General features: G+C 42.2%; 1 protein-coding gene across 3 annotated transcripts in view; it reads left to right on the forward strand.

Annotated features, from left to right (window-relative positions):
• The window catches only part of TRIO (trio Rho guanine nucleotide exchange factor), a 355,370-nt gene that overhangs the window by 219,123 nt on the left and 117,731 nt on the right, over window positions 1-18,516 (forward strand). For all 3 annotated transcript variants that reach the window (XM_087443141.1, XM_087443142.1, XM_087443143.1), the window contains 6 exons: window positions 960-1,079; window positions 2,762-2,953; window positions 3,438-3,587; window positions 7,461-7,575; window positions 10,822-10,937; window positions 14,894-15,016. In XM_087443141.1, coding sequence (XP_087299267.1) covers window positions 960-1,079; window positions 2,762-2,953; window positions 3,438-3,587; window positions 7,461-7,575; window positions 10,822-10,937; window positions 14,894-15,016 — 816 coding nt within the window. The remainder of the gene's footprint in view (window positions 1-959; window positions 1,080-2,761; window positions 2,954-3,437; window positions 3,588-7,460; window positions 7,576-10,821; window positions 10,938-14,893; window positions 15,017-18,516) is intronic.

Consider the following 18,516-nt stretch of genomic DNA (forward strand, 5'->3'; position numbering starts at 1 on the left):
GTGGCCCTGTGATAGGTTAGGCTGACATCTTGGTGATGGGTGGCTTTTTCTTTGTGGTTGACTAGTGGCTGCTGCAACCCCAACTATCACCTCCACATTCCAGGCATCAGAAAGGGGAAAGCATAATAAGCAAGAGGCAACCTCTATATCAGAAAAAAAAATGTGTTCACAAAATCCCCCAGAGGCTACTGCTTTGATCTCAATGGCAAGAATTTTGTTATAGCTATAAGCAAGCTGTAATAGGGGCTGAAAAGTGGTTTTATTTTAAGCTCTCCCCAAAAGTTGGGATTTTCTGGGTAAAGGAGATGAAGAAAATAGGTATTGAGTAGGTAACGATCAGTCTTTGCCACAGATAACTTCCCAGAATGAACTTCCACAATCTCTGGTTCCCGCAGTCAGAACTGACTTCTCTTTTTGTTTGTGTGTGATGTTGAGAATCCTGTGGTTTGACCCTCAGCATTATAGTACAGCTTAATTCATTCTTTGGTTAGTGTAATGTTTAATAACACTGATCTTAAATTGGAAAATATGTTAGTGAAATAAAATACTTCCCGTGTCAAGCAGTTTACTAATTTTGCATGTTCATTAGGACTAAAAGGAATGAAAAATACAGTGCTTTTCCTGATTATCAGGGCATTCCTTGTGGCAGCTGGTTTTCTAATGTGATCCTTAATCTGTTTTAACCTGTGGACTGATAGTAACAATCCAGTGGACCTTCTGTCTTTCCAGTTCCCATTTGCCACTAAAAATAGCAGAATTAATTTAAAAATGCAACACTTATGATTAGATACCGTAGAAGGATATCAAGCTGTGGCCAGTGGGATCGTGAGGAAACCAGCACTTGGTAGCTGACAAGGGCAGCATGATCACCTTGCACACTTGGGTCGCATCACTGCTGGTCCACAGGATGGATGCCCTGGGAAGGGCCGCTGCTTGGAGTTCCCTGTGTCATGTTTCAGGTGCTGGGCTGGATCCGCAATGGAGAGTCGATGCTGAACGCTGGTCTTATCACAGCCAGCTCCTTACAGGAGGCGGAGCAGCTCCAGAGAGAGCACGAGCAGTTCCAGCATGCCATTGAGGTACGAACACTTGGGCCCACCTCTGAATTGGGTCTTTCCAACCTCAGGACAAGCCTGTTAAGTCCCCTCACGTGGCACTGACCCTGGGAGCCAGATGAAGTTCAGTAGGACCTAAAATTGCAATGCTTACAAATCTACAGTTTATTCCAGGAAAAGGAAACAGTCTGTCGACTGCAGTGAAGTGAGGATACGCCTGCCAGCCAGGGTGACCTCGGCAAGGCTGTGGGCTCCTGCTGTCCTCCTGCGGTGAGGGCCGTGGCAGGGTGCACCTTGTCCTGTCAGGAACCCCTCGGCACCAGGGAGCCCAAGTTGGAGTCTCCGCTGAGGTTTTTTACATTTTGCTGGTCTTGTAGGCATCTTCCTGCTCTGTGACCAGCCCTGACAAAGCAGAGCACTCAGGGCGGCTCACCGAGATGGGGTACAAATCAGGACTTCACTGTTGTCAGTAAAGAGTGCTGTGCACAGAACTCCTGCGACCTGCAGAGGCAGTGTCACTCACCAGAGCGTTTCTCACACCTGTGGGGTCAGGCTGCGCCAGGACTTCAGCAGAACTGCTCGGGCCAGTGACAGGCCCACTCAAATGCACTCTCGCAGCATACAGACTATTTATTTCTAGAGTTTTTAGGGGGAAGGGAGAGTTAATAATTATGATTCCTGCTCTAGTTACATATATATTGTCAGCCAGAGAAGGAAGCCACAGAAATTACCATTAATTTATTCCCTAGATTAGTTTATTTCCAACTCCTCAGTGCCAATGGACACACATTAACACTTCTTCCTGAAGCCCGGACTCTCTGCATCTCTTGAAAATTGTACACTGTGCCAAGTGATTTCTGGTAATTAAATGGCTGATGTACATCACATGTCTGGGTAAAGGATAGGATTATATTGGGTATAGTGTTTTATGGGATCCTTAGTACCTTTTGAGGTGAAATGCAAAATTTTGTTTTTGTTAAAAAAAAGAAAAAAATCTGTGTCCGCAGAGACCCATGTACTGACCCTGGTTGCTACCCTGCCCGGTGTTCTCGTTGTTCCCCAAGAGAACCTGACCTGTCAGCCCCTCACGGAATCTTCTAGTGAGGATACATGAGCAGGAATTCGTACTGGATTTGTCATGTTATTTTGATAGATTTGTTATATGATGTGGAGCTCCAGAGAACACAGTTGGTTCATTCTTAGCTTTTAATTCTGTTTCTCTCTTTTTTAAATTAATAGTTCATGAAAACTTTTTACTTGAGTCCCAAGTTTAAGGTACGAATGAAAATAAAAAGCATTCTCTTTGGCTACCTTTGTCTCCACTTGTTTGTTTGCTTCTAGCTGCCATTATAAGAAAGATCAATAGGAATAATAAACTTGGAACGTTTCAACAACTTTCTTAGGATATTGGCTGTTAAGGGTTTTTCTTGCTCTTTCTCAAGTTGAGAACCCCACAAATGAGACCTATTCTGGAAAGTCTTAATGCATTTCATCCTTCGTTGGGTAATTTAAATATAAATGCTGTTGTTGCTAGGCATAAAAACTTTTTTTTTTTACTAAACTCTCTGCTATGTTTTTAGAAGTGTCCTAATGAGTATTAACTCAAGTTGTTTCTGTAAAGGGAAGCAAAACAGAATGGTAGCCTTCCCAGTCAATGCATGACACCCCTGTTAAATAAGCCTGCCCTTTGCTTTCTCTCTCCTTAGAAAACACATCAGAGTGCCCTGCAGGTGCAGCAGAAGGCAGAAGCCATGCTGCAGGCCAACCACTATGACATGGACATGATCAGGGACTGTGCGGAGAAAGTGGCCTCTCATTGGCAGCAGCTCATGCTCAAGATGGAAGACCGCCTCAAGCTTGTGAACGCGTCTGTCGCCTTCTACAAAACCTCAGAGCAGGTAGGAAGGAGGTTATGTTCCTGGGGCTCCCAACTGACATTTTATTTTGAGTTTAATTTTTGATGGACGACTCCATCATTAACTCGTCAGTCATTATTGAACTAGTCAATTCCAAGCTAAGCAGAGAAAAGAAGCATTCTAGAATTAAGATTATTTTGGCTTACCTTTGGTATCAAAGAATGATGGGTTGGAAAGTAGCTGAGAAGACATCCTTTTCCTCTCATTTAAATACATGGCCTCAAACACGTCCGAGAGAGACAGGAAACTCAGCTTTTATTTTGTACTTATTCTGAAAGGCCTGCCTCCTTTGACCCCTGCGTTTGTCCTCACATGAGGTGGAGCCCATGGTTCCTTCCGATGATCTTGGTCCTTGGGCCAGCACTTTCATCCCCAGAGCCTGACTGAAAATGCTTCCCAAAGATGCCCACCTGTGCCATCGGGTGCCAGGTGGTCCCTCTGAGCCTGGCCCTCTCTTCTGCTACAGGTCTGCAGTGTCCTCGAGAGCCTGGAGCAGGAGTACAAGAGAGAAGAGGACTGGTGTGGAGGAGCCGACAAACTGGGCCCCAATTCCGAGACGGACCATGTCACCCCAATGATCAGCAAGCACCTTGAACAAAAGGAAGCGTTCCTGAAGGTACGGAGCTGGCTTCCCGGGGTGCTGGTGCCTCGCTGAACAGTGTACACAAATCCAGGAGGGCTCACCTGAAGACAGCAGAGAGGGTTTGGGCTGTCAGTCAGAAAACTCCAGATACTCCTCTGTGGCAGGCTCGTGTTGTGGTCTTCGCTTTCCAGATGAGGGCCCTGCACACCTCACAGCTCCCCCCTTGTTGGCAAGTGACTGGGGTAACATTGCATCAGCAACAAGTTAGTTGATCAGAGAAAAACTGAAAATCTTTTTAAAAATACTGTCTTTCTAGTTTTCACAGAGAAGGAGCCAGAAATCTGTGTGAATAGAGAATAGGTGGAAGTCACAATACCAAAGGATACTGAACAGACTCGGAGGGTGGAAGAGAGATTGATTGATTTGGTGGAACAAAAATGCCCCTAGCTTAAAATAATCTTCCTTTGGAAATTCAGTCTTTTTAGGAATAAAGACTGTGTCTCAGAAGACATGTGAGCCCAGTGTAGAGTAGACACAAAGCAGGAACATCTCTATTTGTTTACAGGGTCAGCTGCTAATACTTATTTGGGAAATATTTCCTGCAAGAGAAATTTAATCCCATTCAAGCCAGGCTGGAAGTTTTCACTCTGAGAAGTTTTAAATGAGGAATTTTTCGAGCCTGCTTTGTTATATATATAAAAATCATACATAAGTCACCAGTGTGCTTTGAAACAATTAAATTTTAAAAAGTGGTCAAATGTTTAGAGGCATTGACGGCTAATGTTTCCATGTTGCGTTCTTGCACTCTTGAACAAGATCTCCTGAGGTTCTGCCTGTTGCCGCTCAGACCTGTTAAAATAGGTGTGGTGTTTGCTTTGCACTGTTGCTTTATTAAGTTTAGATTTTCTCATTGCTTCAGCATTCTGACCCCTCTGACACCTTTTCCTGTTACATTTAATAATTTCTGTTTCGTTTCTGAAGGTGATGGTCTGTCCTGACAGAGTTATTGTTTAGTCTGGGACAATAAATTGTCACTCTTTGAAACTTCTTATCTGGTGTACTGATTTTGGGCTTCCACCACAGTGCTTTTCCTTTTTAGCAAATCAGGGTGGGAAACTGGTTGTTGCTTCTCAGAGTGGTTAATTGTAGCTATTTCAAACATGACCTGAAAGCCCCGCCGATATTTAAGTTTACGAAATGACAACCACTGTTAGGATGTTTTGAGTTGGAATCCTTATAATTTGCCTCTCTTTGTCTGAAATCAGTTTAGTATAAAACAAAATGGAACCCTCCTTAGTTTTATAGTTAAGAGAGATATTTAGGTAAAATTATAGACCAAAAATAATCTCAGGCCTTTTCAGATTCCTGTGTCAACCAGGATTTGGCCGTGTTTGTGTATTGGATTTCTTTAAACTTTTTATTATGGAAATTTAAAGAGGCATACAAAAACAGAGAATGGGTAATGAACCCCTGTGTATTTCTCACTCAGCTTCAGAAATTATCAGCATATGGGTGTTTGTCCCCCTTCACTGGATTATTTTTAATTCTAGATATTACATTATTTTGTTTGTAAATACTTCAATATGTATCTAAACAAATTGTACCTTTCTAAAACATAACCACGGTACCATCATCAGATCTTAAAAACGGTAACTCTTACTTTATATAAAATCCATCAGTGTTCAAATTTCTCTGTCCCATAAATGTCTTTATACATGGTTTTAATCAAGATCCAAACAAGGTCCACACACTGATGTGGTTGGTATGTCTCTGAAATCTGGTTTAATGTAAATGCCACCCTCCCTTTTGTTACCATTTATTAATTGAAGAAATAAGTTATTCATACGTGGAATTTCCCTCATTCTGGATTTTGGGACTTGCATCCTGTGGAGTCATGTAGCACCATCCTAGATTCTCTAAATTTCTATTAGTTATGTTGAGAGCCTTGATTAAATTCGAGTGTGAATGTGTGCATGTGCCCTTAGCACACCTGCTAGGTGTGCCATGTCCTTCCCATGGCATTACATCGGGAAACACATCAGATCGGCTCCTCTTTTTCTCTCTGCAATGTGAGGATTTGTCAGAGCTTCACACATGGTGAGTTCAGTTCACCTGCTACGTACCCCCACGTCAGCCTTTCACCTAGAGGTGTAGTAGCCATTGGTGATATTGATTCGTTAGGAGTTGCAGAATGGTGACATTCTGTTATTCCTTCTGCCTTGATCAGCTCGAGTTAGTCCCTCCTCAGCTCTTTGGTTGCTCTAAAATAGTTTGTCCAGAAAAGGCGGGGTAACTGCTTGATTCTTTCCCTTCGTTGACCATTTTCTGAATACTGAGCTGTTGCCCTCACAGCCTCTACAGATGATTAATATGGTTTTTTACTATCATCATGGATTTTAATGTATTTGGTGTGTTTCAGTCCATTGCCGTCATTTATCTTTTTGTATTTAACTTGTCCCACTAGTGGGAGACCTTTCGAGTCAGGGTGACTCAGCTGTCCTGTGACACCCCCCCACAGTCTTCACCAGCTGCCTCCTGTTTGGTATGGCAGCTTATTTCAGACTGGTCAGCAGGGACGCATCATGTATTTTCCTCTTAATTAACAAAATGCTATCCTGGCTCCATCTACTGAAAAGGCCTAGGAACAATGACCAACCCAATGCAGGCACGCCTTGCTTTATTGCGCTTTGCAGATGCTGCGTTTTTACAAGACCCCTCACCAGCAAAATGATTACGGCTCACTGAAGGCTCAGATGATGGTTAGCATTTTTAGGCAATAAAGCATTTTTTTAATTAAGATATGTACATTGTTTTTTTGGACATATGCTCTTGCACACCAAATAGACTACAGTATAGTGTGAACATAACTTACATGCCCTGGGAAACCAAAAAATTTGTGTGACGCTTTATTATGATATTTGCTTTATTGTGGTGGTCTGGAACCGAACCTGCTATATCTCTGAGGTCTGCCTGTAATAATAAGCATCCCTTGTGCCCAGATTGTGTCTCTCAGTACCATTTACAACAAGAAGGAGACAGAGCTCCTTGAAGAAAAGGTTAATACCACATCGGGGACGGGAAGTGTGTAGTGAATATATATATTCAATTCAAATATAATGAAGATTTTTTTTTCCTTAACTGTTTTGATTTTATATTTATATCCCTTTTTTCTTACACGAAACTCTTGTTTTTTAATATATTAATGAAATTACTTATTTGGTTTATAAACATGTAATACCAATTATCTTTTACCACAATAACACCACATAACAAACCACTCCAAAACTCGATGGCTCAAACCAGGGGTTGGGTCACTGAGACCTGAGGGCTGAATCCACCCACGCTCATTCCTTTACGTATTATCCATGGCTGCTTTCATGTTTTCCTCCATGCCACATGCTTACAGTGGTCGGGTTGAGTAGTTGCAACAAAAAGACAGAGAGCATATGATCCAAGAGCTGAAAATACTTACTGTCTGCCCTTTACAGAAATCTGGGCGCAGCTTAGCTGGGTCCTCTGACTCAGGGTTTCTCCCAAGACTGCGATCATGGTGTTGGGCAGGGATGTGGTCACCTCAGGGCTGGACTGGGGAAGGGCTTCACTTTCTCTCTGAGACCGCCTCTGCAGACCATCGGCTGCCCTCACTCCCCTGCCACATGGCGTCTCCATGGGGCAGCTCACAGTATAGCAGCTGTCTTCATCAGAGCAAGGACTCCAAGACAGAGATTTTGCTTTTTTAATAGAAATAAGATTTACCCTATATATTCTCCAAAGCACAAGTTGGCCAGATGAATGTTTTAGGTAAAGACATATGTTAGAGCCATAGGATGTTGTCATCCATATATACTCAAGATACATGTTTGTATAAGTCAAATTAACAACACCTTGCTCTCCATTATTTCTTAGGCTTGCACACTTGCTAGAAGGAATGCAGATGTCTTTCTGAAATACCTGCACAGGAATAGCGTGAACATGCCGGGAATGGTGACACATATCAAAGCCCCTGAACAACAAGTGAAAAGTGAGTACAGCCGCAGTCAGTTCACTGGCAAACAAGAGAAGGACCTTGATAAGACACATCCTAAAATCTTGATCCAGGGTTTCATTTTACGTGTCCATTTCATATTATTACAGTTTGCACTAATTATCTTACTTTAATAATAGAATATTAAATATATAGATTGGTAATATATTGAATAAAGTTGAAGAATATAAACAGAGAAAATGTAGCATTCAAGGTGATATTTATTGGCATAGACTGTTTTGTTAAAGCAAGTGGAAATATTATAAATCAGGAAAAAATGAAAACCAGAATTAGGTACAGGCAAAATTTAAAAGTTCAAATCAAGAAATTATATACCAATATTGTTGTAAAGTGCTATCAATTTTATAGACTTAAATCATTATTAATAAAAGCAAATTACAAAATATTATGTAGTTTGATATAATTTGAGTATAAAATTCTATAAAACCATGTTTTTATATGTAAATGCATAGAAAAAGATCTGGAAAATTTATACTAAACTATAAATAGGATTGGTGTAGATGGAAGTGAAGGGGACTTATAATTTTTATTCTATGAACTTAAATTTAATCATAGTTTTTGACAAGTTCAATTAAAATGACATGGAAATGGATCCTGAGAAACTGATGAGTTGTTTAAAACAGTCTTGATACGCAGCCTCATTCTCTCAGCTTTAATCCCCCCCGAGCCGAGGAGTCGGTACTGAATAGATGAGGAAGCTGAGGTCACGCGGCCTGCTCTCTTAGAGTGGAGCTTTATAGGGAAAACATTGCAGTAATCCGTTAACAAGTGATTGATTTCACACTTTTTAAAACAATGTGATTGGAGAAAACTTTCTACATTACATTCTATTCCCCGTTCATCTGTTAGTTGTCACAGAATAATTTTCTGTCACGCTGGTATAATCCTCTAAGCCCTGCAGATGAGATTTATATTTATTAGTCAGTGGGCGTTTCTCTTGGGAGAATGAGTGACTGACAAGAACAGGCATTTCTCAGCAGGAGCACGTCTTCATTGCCAGCAGGTTATTTGCAGTGGTGATCAGTTTACTCGGCTCATTTCATGTGAAAATCATTTCCTTTCTCCCATCTCTCGATATTGCTTTTGGCTGTTGGTTGGGCTGTTTTCTCTGGTCAAAGATGTTATGATCCTGTCTAGGTTGTACTGGTTGGACAGGTGTGTGCATGTGGAGAGGAGAGTATGTTCCGTGTGCTCACTCACTAGATGGTCGTTATGCATTTGCTGTTGAACATCATAATGCTTGATGCTGTGAAGAATTAAAAAAGAAATGCTGTTTCTCTTACTGTCTACTTGAGGACGAAGGGTTATGCGCGGGACAGCGCAGTAAGCCTGTGTAAGGGTCATGGTGCCAGAAGAGGCAGTCTGACCCAGAGCATCCCTCAGGAGCTTGAGGAAGCCCCAGGTGGTCTCCCGTCTCAATCCCACGAGGGCAGTTACCACTCTGCCTGGCTGTTGACTTGCCCAAAATCAGTCCTGTCCCAGGCAGAGACTGGAAATTAGAGACTGGAAAAGACCCATTGGCTTATATTAATTTTTGTGTATGATATTTTTATGCAAATGGTAGCTTAATTTTTTGACAGGCTTCAAATTTCAGTCTTAACTTGTCTCACTAAGCTATAGTAGATATAGTAGAGGCAGTGTAGCATGACCACTGAGCTGACAGGTAAATGCTGCTCACAGGCTCTTGTATCTCACAAAATGTTCAGCCTATGAGGTACTCAGTAAACATTTGGGGAAAGTTAATATTTTTAAGGTTTTCCAATATAATGAAGTCATAGTCTAGGTACCATTTTATTTGCTTCACAGTTTGTCTTAGGAATCTTTTTCTAAAGGTTTTTGTCTATTTTATAAACTTCTAGAGTAAAACGGACTTACTGTAAAAAATGTCTACCAAATTCTTTTGTCAGTGGTAACAGCTGTCAAGACTTTTTTGTGCATCCTGGCTGTGCATATAAATGTAAATAAGCAGAGATATATAAACATATTCCACTCACCCATCCCACTTTTTTATTTCTTACCAAAATGGGTCTGTATTTCCCTGCAGTTTGCTGCTTTCACTTAATAGTAATCTTAGTCACCTTTCTACATCAGAAGTTAAAGATCTGCTCTATCTTTAGTAATGTCCAGTATAGTGGTTTCATAATTGATTTAACTCCCAGCTCCCCCACACCCCCATTGATGGGTTCATACGTTGCTGCCAGTTTTTCCAAACAGCGCCTCAGTGTTCATGCATCTGAGTGCAAATCATTTTGAGAGTGTGTGTATGCACCGTGCGTCTGAAAGATAAATTCCTGGTTCAGAGGTATGCACACCTCAATACTTTACCTTTGCCAGGTTGCCCTCTGCAAAGGTTGTGCTCCATGGTCCTCCCTTAGTGCTGTAGGGTCCTGAGTGCCTGTTCTCCCTGCCCCTTCCAGCACTGGGTAGCATAGTCCTTGCCAGGAAGATGGTGAAAGAGGGTCTCATTGTTTGAGTGAGGTTAAACGTGTTTCTGTATTTTTAGTGGCCATGTTTTAAAAATTATGAACTTCATGTTTCTATGCTTTGCTCATTTTTCTATGGATCGTTCATCTTTTTTCTGTTGACTGTTAAGTAAATCATATCTGTGTCTTCTGTTTTCCCAGTAGTTTCTCCTGGCTTTTTACTCGTGCAGTATTTTATGGCAGTTATTGTTTGCTTATGACATTTTTAATTTTTATGTAGTCGGAGTTTTTTGGCCTTTCCACCTTCATGCTTCTGTACTTCACGTCTTTCCTTCTCCTAAGAGTTTGTGTTTTTGTTTTTTTAAAAAGCCTTCGTTTTTCTTCTAGTACTCCACCTTTTTGACATACATCCTTTAACGGATACTAAATTCCCTCTACAGGAAGGTTGTAATGGTCTCAAACAAGATATCTAATACTGATGTTTTTCAAACCATTGTTAACTTGCCCCGGCAGGGGATGTAATATGTGTATCCCCTGATCCGGCTGACCTGAGGTGTTAGAGGCCAGCTTTAGTGTCCAGGGATCTCATTCATAAGATGATAAATTGGGCTCAGAGAATGAGGAGCGGTCTGGTTGCCATGCTCATTGAGAACACTGGGCAGGCCAACAGTGTGGCTCCTACACAGTGTGGTCTTGCAATGGCATTTGCGTAAAGTCTTCACTTAAAAATGAATGGGATTTTGGAGGCGTTTTCATTGATTGCCAGCACCAACACACGTCTTTCTCTTTCTCCTCTCAGATATCTTGAATGAACTCTTCCAGCGGGAGAACAGGGTATTGCATTACTGGACCATGAGAAAGAGGCGGCTGGACCAGTGCCAGCAGTACGTGGTCTTCGAACGAAGTGCCAAGCAGGTCAGCCGTGACTCCGGGTCCCAGCGCTCTCCACCCCATCCTTAGGCCTCCGTGATCAGAGGGGCAGCTTTTGACGTTTCAGCAGTTTCGAAAACCACTTTCCAATGATGAAAACAGTCGTGTGATTTAATTAACAGTTCGTTGTAAAAAGAAAACCCTACAACCTCGTAAAAGTGTGTCACTCGGTGACTTTGGCCCTCAGCAAGTGTGCCATGAAGCTTGCCTTTACTGTCAGTACCTCATATTTAAGACAGCGAAGTACAAATAATAATTATGATGATTATTTAAAAATCAATGTGGAATCTAGGTTGTGTACTTGTGTAAATACTATGGTGGGTGGTTTTTTTGTATTGCTGTATTTATACTTTCAAGATAAAATTCTTCATATAGTAAGAAATGTGACAGACTTGCTAATAATTCAGTATAGTCAAAACACGTTCATGCATTTGGCTAATGCAGAGACATGAGGAGAATACGTTAGGGGGATCCCCCTTCTGAAGTCAGTTTGGGGTAAAGTGCTTCTCCCTGTATGGTTAGTGGTGGAAGGTCATTTTAGGCTGAAGTCTCTCTGACCCCTAACTTGAACACTATGATTTCTGTTAGATCTCTTTGGCCTTAATGGTAGGGGAATTCGTAAAGCGTTCGTCCAGAATTCGGAGGGTCAGGAGGGAGTGGAGGAGAGAAGGCTTGTTCTCAGAAGAGCTGAGAGAGCCATCTCTAGTCCTTTGTGTCGGTGAGCTCAGAGTCACCGGGGCCTCTTCAGTGCTGTCAGTCCCTGGTGACTACGTCAGATCTGGACTGTCTTCTGAATCGACCTGTCAGCCTACTGTGTGCCTATCACAGAGCAGGCATTTAGTTAAATCTTACAGCCTAAGAAAGATTACATTTCCCTCAGTGTAGTTTTCTCACTTGGGAAGCATATTTTGTTCCGATTTGGTAAATGTTAGCTCACAGTGGGTGGCCTGGTGCTCAGAACTGCTCAGTTCCCTGTAGGCTGATAAACTGGAGTTCGTGGTCCAGGGACCTGGCGCCCTGACTCGGCCTTCGTCTCATCTCTCGTCTTGGCTGACTTTACCACACGTAGTTATCATATTCTCAGCAGAGGTGGCAAGCAGTAGTATTTTTTAATGTTTTAATTACATTTTCTTAACATTTTATTTAAAGGTAGTTCAACTATATTTCAGAGTGGTGAAGGCTTGATTTTGTTTCTGATTACAGATTGTTTCATAATCTTTTCTCACATATCTTTCTTTACTATCTGTTGAAATACAAGGAATCATTCAGCTACAGAGAACAAGATTGTAAATAATTCTCTTGACAGAGAACAATAATGTAATGTGTTGTTGTTTTTTCCTGAAGTCAGCTTGTTTGCAAAAACAAAATCATTAAGTTTCTGCCGTTACAGATGATAACCCATTGGCCCTGTGGCCCTGTCAGGTTCAGTTCTGTACCGGAATCACCATTCCGTAGTAAATACTGATTGCTTGTAACAGGCCAGTCTTGGAGGCCCCTCGCTGATGTGCAGTTTTAGGGATGGCGCCCTGACGTTAACTGGATGCAGTGTCACTGGTGGGAATGTGGGAGATGACCTCTGGGTTTCCTTGGCACCTCCTCTGCAGCTGCCTCCTGCCTCGTCTCTCTCTCCTCCCAGGCTCTCTGCTGCTGCCTCTTCCTTATCTCCTCTGAATGTTGGCTTTCTCCAGGCTCCATTCGGGGCTTGTTCTTGTTTCTCTTTCCTCTCTTGTTATCTCTGTCTCTTGGTATCTCCCAGCCCTGACCTCCATTTCTGGTCTCCAGATTGATAAATCCCGGCTACCTCCTTGGCATCTCTCCACTTTGGCCTTCCCGAAAGCAGAACTGGACTAATGATTCCCTGTCCCCTGTGTCCCCCCTCATCTTATAGGGTGTGTTGTTCCTGATTCTTGTCTTTCCCTCATCTTCCCATTTGTACCGCTTCATTGGGTCCTGTAGGTACAGCCCTTCCATGTGTGTCAGATCTGCCCTCCCCTCTTCACCTCCAGAGCCATCATGGCGCATAAACCCCAGCCAAGTCCTGCCTAAACCTCTGAACTAGTTTGTCCACCAGTGTTGCTGCTTCCGCTCAGTCTCTACTCCAATCCCTTTTCCACACAGCAGCCCCATTAGCTTTCAGAAAAAAACCCAAGCTCTGCCTGTGACCTCCAGGGCCCCCCCTGCCCTCCACAGTCTTACTTCCCGCCTCTCCCTGCAGCAAGCTGAGCTCGCTCAGCTGGGGGCCATGCACGTGCCCCTCTGCCTGCAGAGCTGCTCCCCCATCTTCCCGAGGCCGTCCCTTCTCAGCCTGCAGGTCCCCATCTTTCTAAGCGAGGTCTCCGCACTCCCATTTGTCTTTGTATGTCTTTCTTCATGTCTCTTCTCCTTCCTGGTCCACAGGAGCAGGGCCTGAGGCTCTCCCACCTGTTCCCCAGTGCTTCACACAGCACCTGACTCCGTAGCAGGCCCTCGGGGATGATTTGCTGTATGAATGGAGAAACTAGGGACCTTTGAGTAAATTGACAAAGATGGCTTTCTGCCTTGATTCAGTTACTGGTATCAGTAACACTGATATCACTGTCAGTGTTAACATGGTTTCAGAGATGGGATAGCCATGCTCAGGCGTAATAACAAAAGTAAACTCCCAGCCAGTAAGCTGCCTGGTGAGGAAGTAACCTGGGTCGTGGTTTCCTTTTCGTTTTTCCTCCTAAAACACCATAAATGCTGTGTTGTATCTAGTAGAGACAGTGATGTTTCTGTTCCAAGACCAGCAAGTCACAGTGGATGGCTTAAAGATTTTGAAAGGCAAATATAAAAGCTTCTACTTTTTTGTGCTGCTTTTCCATAGCATTGCCTTTTTAGATGTGTATGCTTAAATAAGTCTGATTTCTCTTCCGATACATGAAAACAGAGGAAAAAATTGGCTTCCATCTAAAAACATGAAAGAACATATGAATTAGAACTGTGTCATTCTGTTGAAATCTGGACCTCACTGGCCCCTTCTCTGCAGATGTGGTCATCTCTCTCCCACAATTGGAAGGTTAGGCCGCATCCTCTGCCAGCATCTCCCAGTGGTGTACTCATGGGTAATGCGGAGGGGGTCTCTGAAGGAGCCCCCTAAAGCAAGTGCACTGGGTACACGCCTGGTGCTGACTGGCCTCGGGAATAGGAAGAAAGGCCTAAAGCTATACATTTGCAAGCTGGGAATTCGCATCTGCTTTCTTTTTCTTTTTTAGTTAGAACACCCAGGAAGGTTCAAAAGTTGCAGGGACGTGAATGTCTCAGTGTTTAGCAATGGGAGGGTCTCAGACCACCCCCTCACCCACTCTTTCTCAGTATTCTATTTTTTTTTTTTTTTTGTAAAGAGATCAGCCCTGTGCTAACATCTGCCAGTCTTCCTCTTTTTTTGCTGAGAAAGACTGGCCCTGGGCTAACATCCATGCCCATCTTCCTCCACTTTATATGGGACGCCGCCACAGCATGGCTTGCCAAGCAGTGCGTCGGTGCGCGCCAGGGATCCAAACCAGCAAACCCCGGGCCGCTGCAGCGGAGCGCACATACTGAACCGCCTCCGCCACCGGGCTGGCCCCATCCTTCTCAGTATTCTTGAGACAGAGTCTTAATTGTGCTTTATTTCATTGTACTTTTATTGTGCCTTCAAGGTTCATGGTTATAAGAAACTCTTGAACTTTTTCTTGTTGCTACATAAGTGACATGATACAACTTTCTAGAATGTCCATTTATTTCTAGAATGTCCATTTATTTCTTTTAATTTTGGAATTATGATACTTATTTCAGAAGCTTGTCTGTTTTTGAGGGAGTATTTCTCAATGTGTGCCAGCCTTGTCTTGTGACTTTACATTTAAATGAGATACTAAGGAATGTGGACTTCCTCCTCCCCCAGTGTTGAGCCATGAACATTTTTCCACCCCTTCCCTCTCCAGGCTTTAGAATGGATCCATGACAATGGGGAGTTCTACCTTTCCACGCATACCTCCACGGGCTCAAGTATACAGCACACCCAGGAGCTCCTGAAGGAACACGAGGAGTTCCAGATAACTGCAAAGGTAAATTCATATTGGTAGAAGATGTCTGTTTAGTGGCATGTATGTCTGCTTGGGTTTTTCCAAAGTGGCCTAGAACAGTATTCTTTGTGTAAATGAGGTATTTCAAAAAGATCCTTTGAGAAATACCTTACGAAATTGGAGAAATAGGGTGACCCAGGTGGATTGTTCTGCATTAATTTAGGTGATGCTGCTTACTCCTTTCACGCTGGCTCCTCAGTGTCCCTTCATTTATGTTTTTTCCATTTGTTCCTCCAATTTCTACAAATACCTCCCATATGCTTCCTTTTTTTTCCTCTTCTTTGCCCTTTGTATTATTCTCCTCTTTTTTTTCTTTCTGTTTTCGTTTCCAAGGTATTTTCTGAGTACTTGCTATTTTTATGAAACACTGTTTGGTGTTACCAGGTGGACTTGGATGTGTTCTGTGGGTGTTTTCTTGCCTGGTCTTTAGTGGGTGAGAACTGTTCCGGAAGCATCACTGCGCTCGTTCCAGCCGTGGAGCTGCCTGTGTCCTGTAGCTGGCAGAGCTTGTCATCTGAGAGTTTGTGTTTTGGTTTATCTAGTGGTTGTCCATAGGTTTGTAAAACTGGAGGCATTTTCACTTTTATCCTGAAAATCAAAATGGAATTAAATACTTATTTTTGGTATATGCAGTATACGTGTGAATAGATATGAATTTTTCAGCAAATCTGTAAGAATCCACATATTGACATCAATCTTTTCTCAATTAAAGAATAGACCTGCAGAGACTAATTCCTTCTTTTACCTCAGAACAATTTTGAGACTCTTTTAGAGTTCCCTTTTCAACCTGTGGTGGTTTTGTTTTTGTTTTGCAAAGTTTTTGAATATACATTCCTTGTAATATTTTCAGAAGTAACTGTTTTTGATGATAGATTTGAGTTTTTAGAAAAAGCTGAAAATTATTCAAAATGAAGAGTAGAAAATAAATGATCAAGCTGGATAATACTTTTGGTTAAAAAGAAGAGTTCCTATAAAGTAAAAAGTTTGATTTTCTCGTGTGGCCCTTCACTTGGCTTTGAAAACATTTCGAAGCGGCATTTTTAAATCATTTAGAGCTACAACAGCTATTTTGTCTTTAATTGTGCTCTGTAACGTTTTCTGTAACGATTTCTCACTCCTCCTGCTATTCTTCCCTGGGCCGGGCTCCCGGCCCTCCCAGCTCTAAGATTGTTTCCATCCATTCACCCTCAGGGTGCAGGGCTCTGGAAACCCCTGGTCTCTGTTCTGGAGGAGCTCACAGTAGGACAAACTGACCACTGCTGGGCTCTGGGAGGAGAGCTGGCACTCGGTGGGGCCACTGAGGGCATTTGGGGGAGGGCAGGGCCCAGGCAGGCCGGCACCTGCTCGGTTGAGGGGAGCTGACCTGTCCCACCTCTGCAGGTGAGGATCATGTCTTTTCTTTCCTCTAGATACAGCACACCTCTGGCTGTCTAATTTTTGTTAATAGTTGGATAATAAATTGCAGTTATTATATGCATTATATGATCTGTATTTGTTTCTTTGAATATCCTTTGATTATAAAGGTACTAAGAAAATGCCTAATATAGCACTCAGAGTCAGAGTTAAGATTTGCTCCTTTTTACCGACTTAAAGTTCCATTAATGCTCCACTCTGCAGGCCAAACAGCCTGTCCACTGCTCAGCTCCAGGGGCTGTGCACACAGAATATGTGAGCATCGCCGTCTGCAGTTAAGTAGCATGGCAGCTTTCGTACACACCAGTGGAGCGTGGATGAAAAGATTTTTCCCTAACTTTCCCTTTTCCTGAAATTTCGGGTATGGTTTTTGGAAGAATGGGCAGTAACAGACATATTTTTTCCCTTGTATTTTCTAAAGAATAAGCATCTAAAATTGTAGGTGACATCTGACCTTTCTGAACATACAGAGCTGTTTTTTTCATTGGGTATCAGTTTTGCTAAGAGGAACTGGTAGATTTTGAAAAGAATGCCTCTCACTTTTTTTTCTTAGCAATTTTTTTTCCTTAGCTGCCTCTCTTTTAGTCAGAAGCACCTGCTTTGGTGCTTGGAGATGTCATTTAGTTTTTAGTGTTGAAGTGAGGCCACTTTCTTGGTTGCCTCTGTCATCCTATCTTAGGGTCTTCTAAGAAACCATTTTTCTTTTGTCATATAGAGAATCCTTAGCTCTGACAAGACAGTCTTCCAATTCAATTGTTACAGCAATTAGTATTGTAACATTTTTAGTGTTAATGGAAATAAAGCCTCTGGTCATTCCCTAAGACTTGGTTCAATTCCTTTGCAACTCTTAATGCGGAACTTCTCAAAGTGTTTGCAAGCACCGCCTGCATCCAGGTCATAGGTGTTTACTTAAAGCAGACTTCTGCCCCCACCCGAGACATACTGACTTAGACTCTCTAGGAGGGAGGGATGAAGATGAGCATTAACAAACCCCCCAGGTGATTTTGACACAAGCACACTGAAGTTCGAAACGCACTGCCTCACTAAGACATTCAGAACTTTGCCACCTTCTTCCCACATGGCTTCCTGTGTTCCTGATCACCAGTGTCCCCGGCCAGATGCCTTACTTTGCCAGAAATTGTCTAAGACCAGTCAATATGCGTCCTTTCTGGGTTTCTGATTACCTCAGAACGTGATGAATAAAGCTGTTTTGAGCGTGTGGACTTAAGAATTCAATTTGCCTTTATTTTTCTCCACACCCTTGATTATGCCTACAGAGGAGATTGTTCAAATTATAATATTTGTATACTTTTAAAATAAAAATCTACTTTTATAACAATCTCTAGAAATAACAACAGACTAAGGATGAAAACCTATATATTCATTTTAAAAGATGTAGGAGATTTTTTTCATGGTGTTGGGTCGTCTTCTGGAAAAAAATTAAGTTGGATTCATGTCTCACCTTGATACCAAGATAAATGCCAGAAGAGGATTTAAATATCAACAATGAAAACCTGCAAATACTAGAAGAAGTAACAGGACACAAAACCCAAACCCATAAAAGAGAAGATGGATAAATTTACCTACACAAAAAAATGTACAGTTTTCTAAAGGGCAGTCCACCATAACCAAAGTCTCAAGACAGAATGTAAATAGAGAAGATATATATGCACCTCCTATCACAAAGCGCTGATTACCCAATAGTATAGAGCTTTCACGAATCACTAAGAAAAAAACAAGAAAATAGACAAAAGATATTAAACATGGTTCACAGGAAAGAAATTATAAATTGTTCTTAAACATACGAGATTATCAGCTTTACTTAAAATAAGAAAAGTGTAAATCAGAATTACACTGAGTTCCGTTTTCACCCAGGAGATTGGCAAAGTTCAAAAAACTTGATAACGTGTTGACAAGGCTTTGCTGCAGGGAGTGTGGATTAAGGCGATGTCTGTCTGGGCGGGCTGGCAGCATCCCTTAGCATCACAGATGCACTTGCTGTCTGCCCTAGCAGTTCCACATCTCGGAAATATATGTTCTGGCTACACATGCTCAGACTCATGGGCTAT

Source organism: Ceratotherium simum, chromosome 18 (genome assembly GCF_057802395.1).
Source record: "Ceratotherium simum simum isolate JZ-2026a chromosome 18, ASM5780239v1, whole genome shotgun sequence".
In the NCBI taxonomy this organism is placed as follows: Eukaryota; Metazoa; Chordata; class Mammalia; order Perissodactyla; family Rhinocerotidae; genus Ceratotherium; species Ceratotherium simum.